General features: G+C 40.0%; 3 protein-coding genes and 1 long non-coding RNA gene across 4 annotated transcripts; 3 read left to right on the top strand and 1 right to left on the bottom strand.

The window, feature by feature from the left end:
- On the top strand, positions 3,787–5,862 carry LOC109716825 (cyanidin 3-O-rutinoside 5-O-glucosyltransferase-like). The gene is made up of 2 exons (XM_020242410.1): positions 3,787–4,273; positions 4,363–5,862. The coding sequence occupies exon 2, from the start codon at positions 4,371–4,373 to the stop codon at positions 5,820–5,822; it is 1,452 nt and encodes a 483-aa protein (XP_020097999.1). The 5' UTR covers positions 3,787–4,273; positions 4,363–4,370; the 3' UTR covers positions 5,823–5,862.
- Positions 5,892–6,578, top strand: LOC109716826. The gene is made up of 2 exons (XR_002218058.1): positions 5,892–6,135; positions 6,282–6,578. It is a non-coding gene; the product is annotated as an uncharacterized LOC109716826 (long non-coding RNA).
- LOC109716494 lies at positions 8,707–13,870 on the top strand. The gene is made up of 5 exons (XM_020241973.1): positions 8,707–8,979; positions 9,390–10,394; positions 11,318–12,207; positions 12,606–12,662; positions 13,214–13,870. Exons 2-5 carry the CDS (start codon positions 9,410–9,412, stop codon positions 13,457–13,459), a joined length of 2,178 nt encoding a protein of 725 aa, XP_020097562.1. The 5' UTR covers positions 8,707–8,979; positions 9,390–9,409; the 3' UTR covers positions 13,460–13,870.
- Positions 14,086–21,255, bottom strand: LOC109716493. Its single transcript, XM_020241972.1, has 5 exons — positions 21,036–21,255; positions 18,626–20,940; positions 16,289–17,887; positions 15,002–15,254; positions 14,086–14,908 (listed from the first exon to the last, which is right to left on the bottom strand). The coding sequence occupies exons 2-5, from the start codon at positions 20,795–20,797 to the stop codon at positions 14,460–14,462; spliced, it is 4,473 nt and encodes a 1,490-aa protein (XP_020097561.1). The 5' UTR covers positions 20,798–20,940; positions 21,036–21,255; the 3' UTR covers positions 14,086–14,459.

Here is a 21,334-nt window from a genome sequence, read left to right as displayed (position 1 = left end):
ATAATAACTATTCACTATTTTTTTTATTCCATATTATCTATTCAAACGTTATTTTTTTTTTTATCTCCGGGAACAACCTAATTTTTATCCAAACGCTATTTTTTTTTATCTCCATACTTATATTTATTTCTGTAATAGCTAGTTATTGTTTATATCCGAACCAAAGGAAGTATTTAGAAATTACCGGTGCAATTTATTTCATCCCTGTATCTCAGTAAACTGTTGAACCAGTGTATTTTTCTCACGAGTCTGACAATTCCAGCTGTGAAAACACATGGCCGTGACACACACAAAATTGGCACGTTGCCTACTATAATAATACGCGAGAACACCGTTTGCTGTAGCACCAACTGCAGCTGATCGAGAACGTTGGCACGTTCACGGGTGCAAAACTGTAAATAAAACGATTACAGTAATTATTGTGATTAATAATTAAACACCAGCTCAGCCTCTTCGGCCGCCGCTCACGTGATCGGCACGTGCTGGAGACTGGGGGTACTCTTCCCACGAAAAAGCTTTCACCCGGCCACGGAGAAATATATACGTGGAAAGTCCATAGTCACCCCACTGTTCCTTCTCCCCCGCCCGTCTCTACCCTCTCCCCCCTTCTTTTCTTATAGTTTTCGCGAAGGGATTCACGCGGATTCAAAACCCTCTTCCTCTCTCTCACTCACGGAGGTGTATGCTTCGAAACCCTAGCTCCTCTCCCTTTTGATCTCGATCTCGATCTCGGATTTTGGGCGCTTGGAGTGGCGGCGATTCTCGCAGTTGGGGCGAGCTCTTCGTGTGGATCCGCTGATCGGTGCTTCGGCATTGCTACGGTTTGATCTCTCAGCATCTTATTAGATTTGCGAATGTGAAGTGATTTAGCATCAGTTTGTGTCGAATATTTCATCTTGATTGCGTTGACATTGATGCGTGCTCAGATCTCAGCAGCATTGATGCAAAGGAATTCTTGGTTCACTGGACTAGGTTTCTTTTACTGGTCTTAATAATTAAGTTGACTTGTCGTAAAGAGTGAGTGAGTATATATTGTTAATCTCGATCGGTTAACACTAGTCGTAACTCGTAACGTGATTAGGCTGCGGTAATTAAGGGTTGGAGGTGAAACTTGAAGTCCACTCTTTCGGGGAGATCTAGTATTCGATTCCCTCCTTCGTACCGGAGGCTCAATTCTAGCGGTACGCCGCGAAGGGAATCTAAGGCATTGACTGATTCAAAGAATAAAGAGGACAATAAGAAGAATAAAAATCTTATTTTTCTTAATTTACAAATATAAAAAAATTCGCCAATTAATTATTTATTTAGGATAATTCGTTAATAGGGTGGAATTATTGTTCCATCCAAATAGGAAAACAACAGTTCCTCTTTTTATACTTCTGCTAAATTAATAAAAAAATATTATTTAATTAATGTATTATATATATATTAATTCATCATTTACTAATCAACTAGATAAATAATTAATTGCTTAATTTATTACTCTAATAAATATTTTAATTTACTATTTGAGTAATTAATTTATTATTTTAATTAATTTGCTAACTAAATAATTAATTATTTAGTGTACTTATTTAATAATCAGTATTTATATTGATTAATTAGTTAATTTTTTAACTAGTTTAACTATCTGATTGTTATTAACTAATTTATTTATTAATTTATTAAATTACTTGTGATTATTTACATTATTAATTACTAATTAATTTATTAATTAATATTTAGGATTATTTAGCAATACTCATGATTAATTAGTAAATAAAATAAAATAAAATGTTATTTAATTAATATTTTATATTAATTAATTAAATAAAATATTATTATATTAAAATTATAATTATTCTTATTTTTAGAATTCCAATCTAACTATTATATGTTTTTTTTTTCCGGAAAAAAAAAAAATTTTAATTTCAACGCAAAATTAATTTTATTTTTGTTCATTTTAAAAATTATATCTATTCCAGAAATAGCTTAAAATAGCTTATTTCCTAACTAAACAATATCTAAAGGTGTATTTGGCGAGGAATTCTGCACTGTCATACTTGCACCACATCATTAATAACAAGCCAATCACATTTCTTCTCTTCAAACAAAAATATAATAAAAATATTTTTTTATAATCATGATGAGACATATATATTTAAAAAAAATATTTGATTGGCTTATTACGCCACGTCACCTATATATCCGTTGCATTCTAGAATTTTTCGTATTCGGCGGATTGCAATGGCCTCGGAGCCCTTAGAATGAAGATTGAGATGACACATCTGTTGTATTTTTGTTAGATGATTGTAATGTGTGATGAGAGAGAGAGAGAGAGAGAGAGAGAGAGAGAGAGAGTGTTGAAACCGACGCCAAATCTAACGCATAAATTTGAAATAAAGAAAAAAAAAAATGTGGTCTAGTTGGCCTCAAAAGATAATGAGCTCATAACCCTGCACTTCGAAAGTAACGAGAGAGAGTAGAAACGGGCCGCAACTACAACACATAAATTTAAAATATAAAAATAAGAGGAAACTTCAAATACCCCTTGTAGTTTCGTATTTTTTTACTTTAATATCCTATAATTTAAAGTGTATCAAGTTAGTATTATGTAGTTTCGCACTTTCTCACTTTAGTACCCTGTGGTTTCAAGTGTATCAAGTTAATACCCTGTGGTTTCGCACTTTCTCACTTTAGTATCTATAGTTTAATATTTTATTAAATTATATGTCCTGAAATGGATAATAAAAAGAGAAAATTGAAACCACAAGATATTAACTTGATATAAAAATAAAATCATAAGGTACTAACTTATACACTTGAAACCATAGGGTACTAAAATAAAAAAGTGCGAAACCACATGATACTAACTTGATACACTTTAAATCACAGAATACTAAGTGGGAAAGTACAAAACCACAAGGGGGTATTTGAAGTTTTCTCTAAAAATAATATGTGGTTGGTCTGTAAAAGATAAAGAGCTAATAACCTTGCTCTTTGGAGTGTATATAAATATGGAGTTAATTATTTTAGGACTAAGGGCCCTAAATAATTCTAATAGAAAATGAGCGAAACAATTATTACCTTTCTCTCTCCAATAAAAATAAAAAAATTATACTTTACATTATGTGAAAAGAAAAGAAACCAAATTTTATGAAAACTTAAATCACGGAAAATAGTTTCTTAACCGTGGGTGCTCAAACAATCATCCATCTAGCGTGGAAGGTTCTTAAAATATTCATTATCTCTTCATGTGGAAACATCTATCTTTGCTTGGCTCCGATCTGCATGAGTATCATCCCTTGCAACTCCAAAGAAAAAAAAAAAAAAAATCTCTCTCCTTCCCACCCCATCTCTCTCTCTCCCTCCCTCCCTCCACCCGGCAACTCCTAACTGAGCTCTCTCTCTCTTCCTCTCTTTCTATCTCTCCCACCAACGGGCCTCCCTTGTGCTCTTCGAAAAATTCTAAAATACAACGGATATATTAGTGACGTAACATAACAAATTAATCAAATGTCTTCTTTTAGAGATATATATTTCATCATGATTGTAAAAATATATATTTATTATATTTTTATTAAAAAAAAGAAATATGATTGGCTTGTTATTGATAATATGATATAAATATGGTAGTGTAGAATTTCTCGTGCTCTTCCCTCCTGGCAGCTGCGCCCTCCCGCCCATCGCCTCCTCTCTCTCTCTCTCTTCCTACTCTTATGAACTCCAAGTTATTAATAAAAAAGAAAAAGAAAAAAAGAAGAGGGGGAAAGGTGAGAGCCCATAATTACCAATAAATAAAATATTTTACATTAAATTTTTTTTTAGTTAGTTTCAAAGAGATTAGATTAGAAATTATTGAAGGTTAGAGTAATAATATTTTTTCAAATAAGACTAGAGACGTCAGCAGCCCACAGGATTTCTTTCTCCTATTTTATCTTAGCGTCACCGCCAACGTCACCAATGTGTCTCTGGGGCCCCTTCTACAAACAAACAAAGCGACCCCACCACACCCCGACTCTCCCGACGCCGCCGACTCTCCGTCTCCGCCGCCCTCCGTGAGCTTAGACCCACACGCCTTTAAACTACTCTCAACCACCTCCTAGATATAGCTAGCTAAGTATCCTTCCTCTTAACATGTATGTATGCTGCATTTTATCTAACTTTTGTTCTTAATTAGGGGCGAAAAGGGAAAAAAAAAGAAGAAGAGAGAGAGAGAGAGAGAGGGAGAGAGAGAGAAAAGAGCCCCTTCTCACCGTTGACGTCACCCTTCCCCTCCTCACCCGCTGTAGATGTACGAGAAGAGAAATACTAAGCTCAACCTCTCTCTCTCTCTCTTTTGTTGAATTCATATATATATATCCATTTTTTTGTCTTCGGCAGTTGTAGATATGGAGCAGCTTCGTCGGCAGCAGCAGCATTTCCTGGTGGTGACCTACCCGGCACAAGGCCATATCAACCCGTCCCAACACCTGGCGCGGCGCCTCGCCCGCACCACCGGCGCCCGCGTCACCTTCTCCACCGGCATCTCCGCACACCGCCGCATGTTCCCCTCCCTCTCCTCCCACGATCAAGAGTTCTCCGACGGCCTCCTCTCCTACATTCCCTACGACGACGGCATCAAACGCAACAACAACAAAGATACCGCCGCCAACAGCCCGACGTTGCGTATCAAGCAGGTGGGGCCGAGGACCCTCTCCGCGGTGCTCGACCGCCTCTCGGCGCGCGACGAGCGCGTGACCTGCGTCCTGTACACAATCCTGCTGCCGTGGGTCGCCGACGTGGCGCGGGCCCACGGCGTCCCCGCGGTGCTCTGCTGGATCCAACCCGCCACCGCGCTCGCCGTCTACTACCACTACTTCCACGGCTACGGCGGCGCCGTCGCCGCCTTCGCAGCCGCCGCCAACGCCGGCGCCCCCGCGCACACCGTGACCCTGCCGGGGCTCTCTCCCCTCAGAATCCGAGACCTCCCCTCCTTCCTCGCCACCACGTCCGAGGACGATCCCTACGCGGCCTTCCTCGACGAGTTCAGGGAAACGCTCGACGCAATCGAGCGCGGCGAGGACGGAGCCCACCCCACGGGGGTTAAGCCGACCGTTTTGGTGAACACCTTCGACGCGCTGGAGCGCACCGCGCTCAAATCCGTCGACGACCTAAACCTAATCGCGATCGGGCCCGTGATCCCGTCCCTAGCAGCCCTAGAGGGCGCCGCGGAGTCCAAGGACCTCTTCGCCCCCGACGAGAAGCGTTACATGGAGTGGCTCGATGGGAAGGCGGAGGGGTCGGTGGTGTACGTGTCCTTCGGGAGCATGTCCGTGGTGAAGAAGCGGCAAATGGAGGAGATACGCAAGGGCTTGAAGGAGAGCGGGAGGCCGTACCTGTGGGTGGTGCGGAAGGACAACAAGGAGGCGGAGTCGATCGAGCCGGAGGAGCCGGATCAGAAGGGGATGGTGGTGGAGTGGTGCTCCCAGATTAGGGTTTTGAACCACGCCGCGGTTGGGTGCTTCGTGACGCACTGCGGATGGAACTCGACGGTGGAGAGCGTGGCGGCGGGGGTGCCCACGGTGTGCGTGCCCCAGTGGACGGATCAGGGGACGAACGCGTGGCTGATGGCGGAGGAGTGGGGGATGGGGGTGAGGGGGGAGATCAACGGCGAGGGCCTGCTGGAGGGGGAGGAGCTGAGGAGGTGCCTGGAGGTGGTGATGGGGGAGGGGGAGAGAGGGGCGGAGATAAGGAGGAGGGCGCAGATGTGGAAGGACAAGGCCCGGGAGGCTATCGGGGACGGAGGATCCTCCCAGCGGAACCTGCGGGCTTTTGTGAACCAGATCGCCAACCGCAATTAGTTACAATCAATTTAATACCTTCCTTTTTTCTTTTTTTTTTTTTTTTTTTTTTGATATTAGNAGGAGTGGGGGATGGGGGTGAGGGGGGAGATCAACGGCGAGGGCCTGCTGGAGGGGGAGGAGCTGAGGAGGTGCCTGGAGGTGGTGATGGGGGAGGCGGAGAGAGGGGCGCAGATGAGGAGGAGGGCGCAGATGTGGAAGGAGAAGGCCCGGGAGGCCATCGGGGAAGGAGGGTCCTCCCAGCGGAACCTTCGGGCTTTTGTGGACCAGATCGCCGACCGCAATTGGTTACCCTGACCCACTCCACGAGCAGGTACTCTCGTCTGTTTCGATTCTATAGAACACACTATTGGTTCACAGATCAACCTTTTTTTAACCAGTTTGTCTATATGCTTCGACGCCTCAGTGGCTATTAGATAAATTTCTGGAATGACAAAAAAATGTGCTTGGATTTTGCAGCTCCAGAGGACATGCTTTTTGAGGAAAGACTGCTATTTTTTTCTCTCTTTTGTTTTAATTCTCTTTTTTTTTTTCTTTTTTTTTTTTTTCTTTTGTAGCTGTTTGACTCATTTGAAGATTTTATTGTCTCAACATTAGTAGCAGAATTTACGTTCCGAACGAATAAAACAAATAACTGCTATCTTTTTCTAAAAAATTAATGGACCTTTTTTCTTTTATTTTTTGATATTGTGCAATTGCATGGACTCTAGTGATGTATATGGAAATAGGAGAAATATAGTATACATTGAAAACTCACTGTAACGAGGAAGTCTATTCTATCACAGTTATACCACATTATCAATAATCAACTATTCACATCTCTTTATTTAAGATAAAAGTATAATAAAAATATTTTTTCTAATAATCATGATGAGGCGGATAAATCTAAAATAAATAATCTAATTTGTTGAAAACGCCACATCAGCAATATAACTAGTGTATTCTTGACTTTTTCCACTGTAACAGATAGTGAGAACTGTACCAATAAATCCATGGCTCTTGTATACTATTTTTTTTGCTGGATCAACTTGAAATGTATTTTGAAAAATATTGTTAGTATATAAGTAGATCTAGAATACTATTAATAATATAGAAATAATATTTACTATCTATCTATTTTTTAATCATTAGAGGCTTAGAATTTAGTGATGATAGGTGGACTAGTAATAATCTAATAATATAAAAATAAATTGTAAAAATTATTAATATATTATTAATAGCATTCTAACTCTACTGATTAGCATTTTTTTTTTTTTTATAAATTATATATTTTATCATCCAAGAATCGATGATCTCATTCTTGTAATCTAGATTGCATCCATTCGTAATAATCTTTATTTACTAAAATATTAAAGCATGATGCAAAAATATGAGACGGACAAAAGGCTTGTGTTAGCTTTTCTAATGCTGTAGAATACATTAGTGCACCATTCTTTGATCCTCACGCGGCAATGTCTCAATTTTGCGGTGAACAATAAAATCGCCGATTTCCCTTGGTTGCCTGGTGACCCCTCCCTCCACCACACCGGCACTTTCTTTATGAAATCTTCGTGCTTCAACCACGCTTCCTCGAATCGAAAAATCTTGTTCCTCCCCCTTACACTTACCCCAGTCGTTAATACGATAGGGCAATGGTCCGAAGTAATTCTAGGAAGCGCTTCAACCTTAGAAAGGGAAAATTCCCTGTCCCAATCGGTTGACAGAAGGAACCGATCAAGTCTCTCTAAGGTTGGGGTGTCCTGCATATTTGACCAAGTGAAGGCTTGATTAGTCATCGGTGGATCAATCATAACAAGATCGTTGATCAGCCCGTTGAATAAGTCCGTGGCTTTTCTACTCCATCGTTTACCCCTTTGTTCCTCTTGACTTCTTGTACAATTGAAGTCACCGCAGATAATCCACTTGCCCACACAAAGCTCCTTGAGATGGGATAATTCAGCAAAAAATTCTTTCTTGCCATCCCATGAGGTGGGTCCATAGACGTTAGTCAGATAGAATTTAGCCCCGCACGAGTTGGAATGCAGGAGAGTAGTAATGGAGTAGGTCCTCACGATGACTTCAAGGTAGGAGAAGAAACGGGAGCTCCAACCTGTGATAATACCTCCAGAAGCGCCCACAGCGTCGATAAAAACACATTTATTCAAACAAGGTCCTCCGAAACTACTAAGAAAGGATCCAGACACAAACGAAACTTTTGACTCCTGGAGACACACTACAGTATTACAAAGACTCGACACGACTGCCTTAACGGCACTACGTTTGTGAGGGTCGTTGAGCCCTCGAACGTTCCAGCTACAGATACGAAACGACATGAAAATAACTAAAACAACAACCGACTCACACCAGCAAAACTCAAAAAAAGACAAAAGGCCTGTGAATTAAAGATAGAATGAATGATTAGATGGAAGAACTTACGTGAAAGCTGTAATTATTAAGGTAAAATACTGGAAAGTTCAAAATGTCAACTACTAAACACAAAATTTGGAAATGAAATCTAAACTAAACGACACCTACGTGCTTAGAAACTATTGATGCAATTTGTTTCATCCCCCAATTTCAGAAAACTGTTGAACTATTGTATCTTCTTTCTCATGATTCTAGCAATTCTAGGAGAGTGTGAAAACACACGGTGGGTCAGACACAAATTGATACGTTGCGTACTATAATACGCGAGAACACTGTTTACTGTAGCACCAACTGCAGCTGATCGTGAACTTTGACACGTTTACGGGGCAAAACTGTAAATAAAGCGATTATAGTAATTATTGTGATTAATTATTAAACACCAGCTCAGCCTCTTGGGCTGATGCTCACGTGATCGGCACGTGCAGGAGACTGGGTACTCTTCCCACGAAAAAGCTTTCACCCACGGAGAAATATTTAAACCGGAAGTAGAAAGTCCAAAGACAACCCCTCTCTTCCTTCCCGTCTCTATCCACTCCCCCTTTCTTTTCTATAGTTTTCGCGAAGGGATTCACGCGGATTCAAAAACCTCTTCCTCGCACCGAGGTGTATGCTTCGAAACCCTAGCTCCTCTCCCTTTGGATCTCGATCTCGATCTCGATCTCGGATTTCGGCTCTTGGAGTGCCGGCGATTCTCAAAGTTGGGGCGAGCTCTGCTTGTGGATCCGCTGATTGGTGCTTCGACATTGCTCCGGTTTGATCTCGCAGCGTCTTGTTAGATTTGCGAATATCAAGTGATTTAGCATTAGTTTGTGTAATTGTGTTGATTTCATCTTGATTGCGTCGACATTGATGTGAATCTCAAGTAAATCGTAGCTTGAGAAGCTAATTTGGAGATTAGGGCTTTTTTCGTCGAGATTTTAGGTTTCTCTCGATAAATTTTGGTATCGTGTAGTTCAAGAAGTGGAGATTTGAGTTTTTGTTGAGTGAATCGGTGGATCTGTAGATAGTAGGTTGATGTGTGCTCAGATCTCAACAGCATTGATGTAAGGGATCCTTGGTTCACTGGACTTAGGGTTCTTTTAATGGTCTTAAGATTACTTGTAGTGAAGAGTGAGTGGGTATATTGTTAATCTTGGTTAACACTAGTCTTAACATGATTAGGCTGCGGTAAAGGGTTGGAGATGGAAGATAGCGGCTTAAATGGAAAGTTATTGAGGCAGATGCCCGTACGGACATCTGGAAACTTGAAGTCCACTCTTTCTGGGAGATCTAGTAGTCGATTCTCTCCTTCGTACCGGAGGCTGAATTCTAGCAGGACGCCACGGAGGGAATCCAAAGGTGTATTTGGCAGGTTGCAATGGCTTCGAAGCAACCGTGTGGTTTTGTGGCTGAGTCTTATCGCCTTATGGGCCTACGTGGGCTTTCATGTGCAATCAAAATGGGCTCACAGTGACCACAGGAAGGCGGAGTTTGTAGGTTACAAGAGTGAGACTGGTAGTGCTAAGTTAGAGGAAGATAAGATAATTGGTACAGCTTCATTCAGTGCGAATGCTACTATCTCTTCTGCAACGAAGGAACCTGTCATTGCAGATGGGAAAAAAGACGCCGATTCAAGTAACTTCGGTGTTAGTTTGGGGAAGCAAGATGGACAGGGTCCAGCCCGTCAAAATGCACCTAAGAAGAAACGCAAAACATCAGAACGCAGAAGAAAGGCGCCAGGGAAAGCGAAAAAAGTTGTTACTGAGAATATAACCAGTGAGACGGAAGATGGAATGGTACCCAAACGGAATACTTCGTATGGTTTAATCGTGGGCCCATTTGATAAGACGGAGGATGCTATATTAGGTTGGAATGCCAACAAGAGGAAAGGTACCTGCAACAGAAAAGGAGAATTTGCCCGAATTGTTTGGTCTCGATCGTTTGTGTTGGTTTTTCACGAACTTTCAATGACCGGAGCACCTCTTTCAATGATGGAATTGGCAACGGAGATTTTGAGTTGTGGAGGAACTGTTTCTGCAGTGGTTCTTAGCAGGAAGGGTGGGTTAATGGAAGAGCTTGATAATAGAGGAATCAAAGTGCTTAGAGACAGGGCTGATTTTAGCTTTAAGACTGCCATGAAAGCTGACCTAGTTATAGCAGGATCAGCTGTCTGCTCATCCTGGCTTGGTGAGTATTCTTGCTTCTATTCCCCATTTTGTGAAACTTGGATACTGCCTGCTATTACTACCACCATGGTTGTCCATATTTTTTGTTCAGTGAGTTGTCTGTTTTGATGTATGTATATATTTTTTGATTCTGCTAGTAGATAATTTGAAGTTAGAATACTAAGCATGTCTTTTGCAATGTACCAACACCTTTACCAAGTATAAATTTGGTTCCAAACTGAGAACTCATCCTAAGTATAATGCCAGCTTTTACCCCCATCCAGTGCTAACCAAAAACCTTAAATGTAAAAGAGTAGAACGGTTAGGGCATGCTTGGTTTTTGATTGGAATATGAATGGAAAATGGAATTGGATTGCATTGGAATGGAAAATGGATTGACAAATTATCCAAAAATGTTTGGTTCTTTATTGGAATGTTAATCTGAATGGACATATAGGTTTTGAGAGAGAGTTTTGGTTAAGAGAGAGGAGAGTGACGATGGGAGAGGAAGGAAAGGTGTTTGTGAAAGAAGGCTTTGAGTGACTTACTTTGGAATGGGCCAATCAGGAATTCAAAGTTAGATTGGGCCATAAATGGATTGGATCATTCCTATTCCAAAGTGGAATGGGAATCGAAATCCAAATCTTGTAAAACAAACAACAACTATTGGAATCAATAAATCTCATTCCGATTCCATAGTCTAAAATAGGTGAATCAAACAAGCTCTTAGTGTTTGTGTGTTTTATGAAGGACGTCTGCTTTCACCATGACAATACAAACTCTTTCCTTCACAATTTTCTCTTTTTTTTTGAAATCTAACCATCCTTTTGAGTTAGGACTCAGGGAATGTTACTTTCCTTGAGGATGGACCCGACTTATTGGAATCTCCTTGTTTAGACAACTATTTTCTTTTACAACATTAGTAAATGATTTTTATTGCTGCAGAGCAATATCTACTGCATTTCCCATCTGCATCAAATCGAATACTTTGGTGGATCATGGAGAATCGACAAGAATACTTTGACAGATCAAAGCATCTGCTTAACCGTGTGAAGATGCTTGCTTTCTTATCCGCGTCTCAATCTAAACAGTGGCTATCCTGGTGCGACGAGGAACATATTCGGTTGAGCTCGCAGCCTATGATAGTGCCTCTTTCCGTGAACGATGAACTGGCCTTTGTAGCAGGCATTCCATGTTCCTTGAATACTCCAGCATTCAGTGTTGAGAAGATGCTGGAGAAGAGGAATCTTCTAAGAAAGGCAGTTAGGAAAGAGATGGGTTTAGCTGATAACAACGTACTCATAATGACTTTGAGTAGCATAAATGCTGGGAAAGGCCAGCGTCTACTTCTTGAATCGGCTCTTTTGGTGGCTGAACATAATGTTTCTCTGAAAGAAATTAAGTACGATGATTTGCTTGAAGAGAAAAAGTTGACCCAGGTTACTTCTGTGAACCAAACAACCACAGAACCAGAGTTAAACAAACAAGGAAATGATGTCGACCAAAGTAACAGTACTAATGTGACTCCTAAAAAGAAGAAAAGAAAACATTCAAAGTTAGTTAATACTCTTTCCTTGCGCAACCACACTAGGGAGAATGTGGCACAGGGAGCTCATAGAAACTTATTGTCTGAAAGGGAAGATGGGCAAGAGCAAACTCTTAAAGTCCTTATTGGTTCTGTTGGATCAAAGAGCAATAAAGTTCCTTACGTCAAACTAATTTTGCGTTTTATATCTCGACATCCAAGCTTGTCGAAGCTAGTTTTGTGGACTCGATCAACTACACATGTTGCCCCACTTTATGCTGCAGCTGATGTATATGTAATAAATGCGCAGGTAAATTTGGTTATTCAGTATTTTTAGATCAAGTTCTGCAGATTTCGCTGATTACAACTTTGATAGTAAGAGGTCCAAATGTATTTCTGTCTGCTGCCTATTAAAGTGGTATTTTCACTTGGTAGTACTTATTTTATGGTAGTGTTTTGTGGAGATTTCACAGTTCTTTTTTATGCATGCTTAAGACTGCATAGCTGATATAAACATAATTAAGCAATGATGCTCAGATAGTATAGATACAAACTTTGTTTTGTTCTTCACGTTGGCCTTAAATTTATAGGAGGTGAAATACCTTTTGTCAAACTAATTTTAAGTATTTTGCTGTTTTATGTTTCTATTTCGAATTCCGATACTGAATATTCTCAACTGATAAACATGTGACTTATTTACATTAACAGGGTATTGGAGAAACTTTTGGGAGGGTGACCATCGAAGCTATGGCATTTGGCCTTCCGGTATAAATACCTGTCCACTTCTTGCATCTCTAGTGCCTATTTTTCATATCAATTCTCTTTTATCATCTCGACTTAATTACAGAGAGCAAAGAGAACAATATCTGCTAGTAGATATTGTTGTAGAAGAATAGATTATACAACTAACAGCATCCATATGTGAAGCGCAAGTTGATCTGAAGTTTAAGCACTTTCTCCATGTTGTATAGGTTGATGAATGTGAAATGATTAAAGCGGTTCCATTTATTTCAATTAATTGGATCCATAATGAAGTACTCTTCTTATCACTAGACATTTTAGGACACAGAAAGTCAAGAAGAAAATTTTTCGTGCTTGACGCCTTGACATAACGATCATTAATGAAGAGTGTTTGGCAGTATCATCAAACAAAACCTCATTGTTTTACATCTCTGTCTACAATGCTTAGTTTCTTTAACTGAATCATGTGTTTTCGTATCAACTTCCTTTCCTTCATTTCCAACTGCAGGAAGGTACACTGGTTAGCTCCAAAGCACTGTATTAACTATTTAATCTACTATTGTTTTTCGTGGCAGGTGCTAGGAACAGACGCAGGAGGCACTATGGAGATTGTAGAAGACAAAGTAACGGGCCTTCTTCACCCCATTGGGCGTGAAGGAATTCCGGTGCTCGCTGAAAACATGCTCTACCTGGTCAGTAACCCTTCCGCGAGGGAGAAGATGGGAGCAAGGGGGAGGCAATTGGTACAGGACAAGTACTTGAAGCATCACATGTATGAGAAATTCGCCCAGGTCCTGGTGAAGTGCGTGAAGATCAATTAGCTGCTGCATTCGTTCTTTCCATTCATTCGTTTTTTTGGTTTTCTCCTTTCACCTGATCTTGTATGAGGTGGTTGGTGAGCTTTTAAGCTGCTCCCCTATATGTTTTTTTTTTTCCCCGGTGGTTCGCCATTCGTCACCAATTGGAGGTGCTAGGCTGATGCTAGTTTCCGATATTCATCATTGAGGAATTTGTATCAAAATCTTGTTGGAATGTTCCACGCAGATTAGTCGGTGGCTACATGCAGGAGATTTGGTCTCCGCAAAACAAAATATGCACAATTCGTTGTAGCATAAACTTAGCTGATCATTGCCAGGGTATCGGGACCAACCTGGTGAGATCGAGTGCTCTGCATGCATATGTAAGGTAAATCCCTGTCTGAATACTTCGCTAGTAAAATGGTTTGGTCTCCAGCAGCATAAGGTTACAGTATTTAAGAGATTATCATAACATTATCATGCAGTTTACATTCAAGTTCTACAAACAAAGTGAAGGTTACAAGCCTAACATTCTGAGACGATAGTACAGTTTCTAAGAACTCACCAACCAAAGTTGGGTGAAATTAACCAGGCATGGGCCTCTCTACACGAAACCTTTATGAAAAAATTGGATTCTTCTTGCAAATAAGAGGTGAAAAAAAAACTATCATTGAGAAAATAAACAAGATAGTGGCAAAAGTATAGAATTTTTTTCCTGTACAAGATCTGAAAAAAGAAAAATTATGAAAAAAAAACACTAGACTACATCCTGCGGAGCAGCAGACTCCATATATCATGGAGACAAGCTAGGGCATAAAAGCCGAAAAAAAAAAAAAACAAATGGGGCAAAACAAACAAAAATGGCATCTCCGGCTGTGCGCAACTCCATAGTCAATAGCTCACTTGGAATCCATCACTAATGACGAAACACATCCTCCTGGAAGACAACCTTATGTGCAGGTATAGGTAGATACGGAGAGAAAAAAACGAACAGCATACCGAACAAGCGGCTGACTGTTCCTACTTAACCATCACCAGTTAAATCTCTTTCAGATGAATCTTGTTCTGATGATCGAATTGCCTCTGCAGTAATCAGTGCGACCGTGGCCCTATGGATTGCCAGGTCAGCCTTGTGCATAAGCCACTGAGCTTTCTCTCTCTTAAGCTTCGCCATAGTTACCGTATGCTGGGCCACGCTCGACGCATCCCTCAACCAAAGCTCAACAACATCGGATTTGTGGCCCAGAAAAGCATCACAGTGCGATTGCTTCAAGTTAGGCTGTTCATATGCTCCATTTCTTTTTGGCTTTTGATTGCTATAACAGGGAGAGGACATTCCCGCCTTTTTCGAGTTACTTCGCAAAAATTTCGGAGTTACGCATCTCTCTGAAACATCACCAGAACTAAATGACTCTGACGATTCGTAACTTTGGACAGCCTTATCTACCACCGAATGATCTTCAAATTTCCAACCTGCTAATCAAAATGTAAGAGAGATGAGACACAGTATAAGGAAAAAATTAGTTACAGCATATATTGATGAATGAAAAAGAAAGATTAGAATACCCAATCGATTTAAACCATCCTGCTCTCTTGCAAGAGCATTGTAGTGACCTGAGAACAGAAGCTTCTTATGGGAATGCTGCTTTAAAGCTCTGTTGGGTACTTCTAAGCCACGAGGCCTCAAACAAAAGGCGAACATGGGAGGTTTCTTGATCGAATGGCTCTGATCATTGCAGCTATCTGGCGAGCTGTGCGATTTGCTCTTAGCTGATTCCCACTCTTTTAGCTGCTGTTCATAATGCTTCCATAGTGGGGGCTGAAAATAAAGAGGAAAAAGAAGAGGCATGAGAGAGCATGCGTTGGATGAAATCACTAGCATAGAGGATGCTTACTACATCCTTTGTTAGAAAAAAAAAGAAAAAAAAGAAAAAAAGTTTAGTTTGTAAATATGCCTGGTTAAATGGATAGAGAAGAGGCCACAAACTTTTTGGACATGGGGAGGGAACCAAATACAGGGAGGAAATGAAAAAGAACTTATGCTTGAATAAAGAAATTAAATTCTCAGGCTGATAAAAGTTGTAGACTGACCAAAGCAAGAATCTAAAAGGCATACAATTGATGAGGCAATTCATAACCACTTTCCCTTTGTGAAGAGTTAATATCCAAAACAAACCGTGGACACAAAGTCATAGACAAACTATTTACAATGTCTTAGGCAGGGACAATACAGAGGAATAGTAGGAAAATAAAGTCCCGTAAATTAGCTGCATGTCTGAACAACTAGAATTACAGCAGTGTCAAAAAGAAACTGATCACAATGTAACTAAGTCCTGAAGCATAGTTTCACTACACAGAATCAAGATAGCCAAGAGATACTTGTATAAGACATACATAAAACTTACATAGCAATTAGACTTGATAAAATACAATAACATCTAGTTTCAATGAGCATACTTTTTGGTGAAGTTTAATTATGAGAACGACTAATTGTGATACCACAGCATTTTCAGTCTATCTTAAACAATCAACAAGTATGACAGTTAAAGGCAAAGCATTCCAGTGTTAAACAAGATAAAAAAAGAGTCACTTCAGCAACAGTTAGGCTGACACCATGCATAAATTTTCAGTCTCTCAATAATAGCTGAAAAGAGCACATTTTGTTAGAGATACAAACCAACGCACAGTTCTTTACCATTATACAGGTGAATGCAAAATAACCAAGATGGAAAATTTTCTTTCTTTTCTAATAATTTCTTCAATAATTGAGAAACTTGAAAAATAGTAGTCTAGAATATTAAAATAGTAGACACCAAATGTTCTTGACAATAAGAAAGCATCTTAAGAGAATACCTGAAATTGCCGAATTAAAGGCATTCCTTTCTTTTGCCTCTTACTCCGCCAATAATCGTGGATTTCTCTTATGACATCCAGTGGTCCAAAATCAGTCATGAGTTCCTCCAATTGGTTACAAGTGAACTCATCACAACAATGAGTATATGCAAGTTTCTCGAGTTTGTCAATTACCCTCTCAAACATATCTTCACTAAGTTCAAAAATATTATTTTGCTCAGCTCCCGAACAAAGTCCAAAATTCAATACCCACTCCTCATCATCACTATCCATGTCATATATCACACGAGATGGATTTAGTGCCATGTCAACCCCTGTCTCCGCATGTCTAATATATTTCAAAGAATTTCGTGAAAAAGGAGATTCAACATTTTCACTATCATGCTCGGCAATCAAGCAAACACCTGGTGTAGGAATATTTTTAACAGAGGCAGCCCTAACATTTCTGTTATAGCACTCTTCATGCATTTGTTTGAAAAGAGCCCACTGGCTTCTCTCAGCGAATTCTAGGGACCAATCTTTTCCCCCTCTCCACATCATAGCACGAGTGAATCGGTTGGTGGTCCCCGGCTGCAAGAACTGTTCCGCCTTGTAAATATACTTTACAACCCCTGAAATTTTCACAACTATTTTCCAGTCCCGATCATTTAAGTCAAGTATGACCTGGGCCCCACATTCCCTCCATCCTTTCTCCTTGGTTATGACAAGGACATTAGCTTCACAAACAGATGAATCTAAGTGGCTCTTAGGGCTTCCAGAATAACCAGAAAACCCCTTTGAGTTGTTTGTTCTGACAATCTTATATGGCCGTGATTTATGGCGATTGGTTTGGGATTTTGAAAATGAGTATGACACCTCAGTTCGGGGTTTTTTGGAATTACAAACCGAGAAATCTCGCATGAAATCTCTTGCCCACAATTTTGAACGATCTCCAAATGTACGTGAAATTGAAGTGCGACGGCTGCGATGCCATATACTTCTTGGAGCAGTTAACTTAGCATTAGGAATAGTGAATCCATTCATTTCTGAAACCAAATTGGACTTGCTAAATGAGTTTTCGTCTTGTCGATCAAGCATTTGATCTTGAAGTTTGAGATTACTCATAGGCAAGTCATCTCCACATTCGGATTTGTCAGGAGAGGAAAGGCTTATGTTGCTTACAGAGTTATCAATCACATTAATCTCCTTGCCAAGGGGTTCAGTAGAGGACTTCCTCCAATGCTCATCATTGCTTGTAGAGAATGCATCTCGAGGTGATTTAGTCTCACTAAACAATATAGTTTTAGAATTGACAGAAGTTGCAACTGATGAGTAGTTAGCTGCCTCAAGTGTTATTGAGGAAACTTGGTCGAGAGGATCTTCAACAGAAGAAGACATATCAGAACTTAGCTTGTCATTCTTATTTGGACACTCTTCAATCAGCGACGTGAGATGCAAACCAAGTAAAAAGGAAGGCGTATCATGGAATGGAGAGTGACATAGAGGAGGCCTTACATACTTCTCATTGAGGAAATAAATGGCAGGGTTAGCATTCGTATGAAGTAATTTTTCACGAAGAAAGTGATGTGTAAGGTCCTTGCTATACCCTTTAGAGAGGCACTGTGTAACAGAGAAGTATACTCAGTAACATTTTAATTTGAAATTAGCGTCTATTCTTAGTTCTTAGGTCAAAATTTGCAACAAAGCAATAAAATATAAAACAAGCAATAAATAAAAGAAAGACAGTCAAGCGTATGGCTGCCACCAAATCAACATAATCTTTCCCAGAAAAAAGAGTAAAAAATATATACGTACTGTATATTCTGATTTCAATTAAACTGACCATAGAGACTGAAGTTCCATGAATAATAATTGATAAGTAATTAAAGACACGAGAAAAAGAATTGCAAGGTTTACTTAAAATGTCCAAGATTTCACAGTATAATACATGGATTCATGAACTTGTACATTAAGGCTATCATGTAAAGGTATCACAAAGTGTTAAATGCATATTATATTACTATGCAATACAGGTCCCCTGTAGTATATTTTTCAAGTGGATCTATGGTATGTTCCTATAACATAATCATCTCTTCCAGCACAGATACTATATTCTTCCAATTGAAATATTTCCATTCAGATATTTCCGATGAGAAACAGAGTAGACAATTTAGAAGCACATAATAGGAAACAAAGTTTTTAAATCTAAATTATGAAGATACTTCTAGCAGATGTATCATGTTATACAACGTGGCAGTGGTGCAACTTCCATACCGAGAAAAAAGAAAGTTATCTCAGATTCTCATTGTTAATTTGAAAGAATGGAAGAAGGATCACAATGTGGTAATATAAAGGTACCTCAGCTAAAATTGCATCTGCAAAAGTAAAAATTTTCCGATTTCTTTCATTCCTGAGGTTCTTGATGTTAATATAGGTGCAGTCAGCTTTAGCTAGCTCCTTCATTTCCATGCTGTTGTGCACAAGTTTCTCTTCCACATATCTCCAATTTAAACCCTTCATACTAAAGAAGCTGAACAATACAAAACTAACCTGACCAACTCTGTCATCCATTCCAGAAATCTTAAACCTGATTGAAGTGAATGGCATTTCCAACTCTTTGAAGCTGTGCTGTTCATCATGCTTGTGAAATGCTCTCATAAGCACAAATACAAGAGATACTGCCATTCTTAAACTTAGCTCAAGAGAAAGATATCTTAAACCCAGATCATTGTCAACGAAAATCAATTCCAAACAAACCAATGGGAACCCACTCATCAGTTTACCACGCTGAAGGAGAAACACGGCACGGCAAAGCCAAAAATTATCAGCTTTATACACAACTTTATTAATAGATTGCAATGGTGAGCTCAACATCAATGTTATTTGTCTCCGTTCCATTAAAGTCGTGATTTCAGTCAATTCTTCCAGAGCAGACGCAAAAAACCCAACAGGACATATTGACTTTCGAAAAGAATGCTCCTCTGGAACATTTAACGAACCCTCTTTTCTGTTGCGAAATCGTCTCCTGAAATAAACAACAGGAAACTTTCTATCCCCAAAACTATCCAGGCTCTGTGGCACACGACAACTAGAAAATAAGTTATTTGGTTCTATATTGGATTGGTTTAAAACCCTAACCAAAGACAGATGATTTTGTTTCTTAACGTTACTAACTGAAGATGATTTTGATCGCTGAGCTAACCATGAGATGATGGGCTCTGATTCTGTAGAGCTCCCAGCACTATCATCATCCATAGCCTCCTCTGCTCTATACTTCTGCTTTCCCTTTAACCTTGAAGTATCAACATTTAATTTGCTACCAATTTCACTGGGAAAAGCCAAAAGTTTAAACCTCTCCTTTTGGAGATCAACCCATTCTTCGTCGTGATCATCATATCTAACAAAGTGCATCCGACTTGCAGGGTCGTACTCCTTAACCAAGCCAAAGTACCAACTTTCATCTAGAGGCCAAAAAACCCTAATTCTATGCTTCACAATGCAAAAGGGATCCAAATCTCTCAGGCAAACCTCGTAAAAATGCCGCCGCTTTCTAACAAAGCTCTTTCCATAGAACTTTCGTGGGCGCAACACCCTGCCCACACTATCCACCTTGGCGACTTCTGCATGTAAACCTTTGCTCTCTTTACACCCATTTACTGGTTTTGACGGAGATGTCACTTTATCCTCTTTACATTCAGCACCTTTTGGATCAACCAGAGAACAAAGCATTCTAGCTGCATCCTGTTCAACATTCTCCTCCTCGTCCTCTTGAAGATCTCCATTAGACGTCCCAGCATTATTAGGTAAAGGTAGGTTCTTTCTAGAAATTACCTTTTTATTGGCAACGCGAGAAGAACTGCCGTTTCGATTATTAAATTGATCATCACCACTAACACTGTTCACCTGAAATTCATTAGATTTCTTCTTCCGCTTATTTTTATTAGATGCTTCATTATATTGAGCTTGAGCTTCATTGCTGCTCTTACCATGCAAGTCAGCTGCCAACCTCTTCCGCCTTTTAGATTTTTCACTTTTCTTTTGCAGCAATAAGTCTCGAGGCTGCTTGGGGATTGCAGTATTGTCACACGAACCCGTCAAATTTTTCTTTTCCGATAAGGGTAAAGGATCGCTGCCTAAATTAGAAGCGTGACAATCTAAATTACTCGAATTGAATGCAGAACGTGTTAGACCGTTTGAATTCTCCTTCTTTTCAGCAGAAGAAACAGGGGCACATGGCTTCAGCGTCGAGACATTTGAACTGCTGCGTAGCCTCCTAAAACCGAATTCGAAAGCACTCAAAGAGGCATCCTTTCTAGTCCTTTTGCGCCTAAAGGACAATCTGTTCTCAAGCCCCGAATTGCGTTTCCGCTTCAATAACTTGGATTCCTGACTCACACCAACAACGCCCTTCTGAGACCAAGATTTTCTTGCAGAAACCCTAGATTGCTTAACATAGATGCTCTTGAGATCCAGAGATCTCGATTTTCTAGTGATATTAGATGCACTAGGCTTCTCAATGCTAACTTCCATCTACAAATCCTCGAACTAAAAGAGGAAAACCAAAACCCGAAAGATCGTTCATCCATCATACATCGGGCAATGACCGAAACCCTAATTTCAGATCTACGAACATCATATCAATCGCATGGCACAAATATGAACACAGATCGAACCTAGAGATTACGATAATCCATCAGAGCCCGTCCGCAGACAATATCTACGTTAAATCGAACTATGCAAACGAAAAAAAAGGGAGAAAACTACATACCTGGATCGGATTAGCCCCTCGAAACCAGATCGCCTATAGATAGACCCCAATAACCATGGGGAATCAATCGCCTCCTACGACAGGATCGTTCTCGAGCAAAACCCCTTCAATTCGTGGATCTTTCCCTCGCTAATTTTGCAACCGAAGAATACAAACGAAGCTAGGGTTTCCTCGATTTCGCGAGACCTAGGGTTTAGATCGGGAAAAAAAGAAAACAAAAAAGGAAAAAGAAAAATACAGCTATCCTTCACGAGGACAACAGCGGTTTGGGACGTCAGATCTTGATCGAACGGTTAATA

Source organism: Ananas comosus, linkage group 10, assembly GCF_001540865.1.
Source record: "Ananas comosus cultivar F153 linkage group 10, ASM154086v1, whole genome shotgun sequence".
Classification (NCBI taxonomy): domain Eukaryota; kingdom Viridiplantae; phylum Streptophyta; class Magnoliopsida; order Poales; family Bromeliaceae; genus Ananas; species Ananas comosus.
This window is presented reverse-complemented; position numbering and strand designations above follow the sequence as displayed.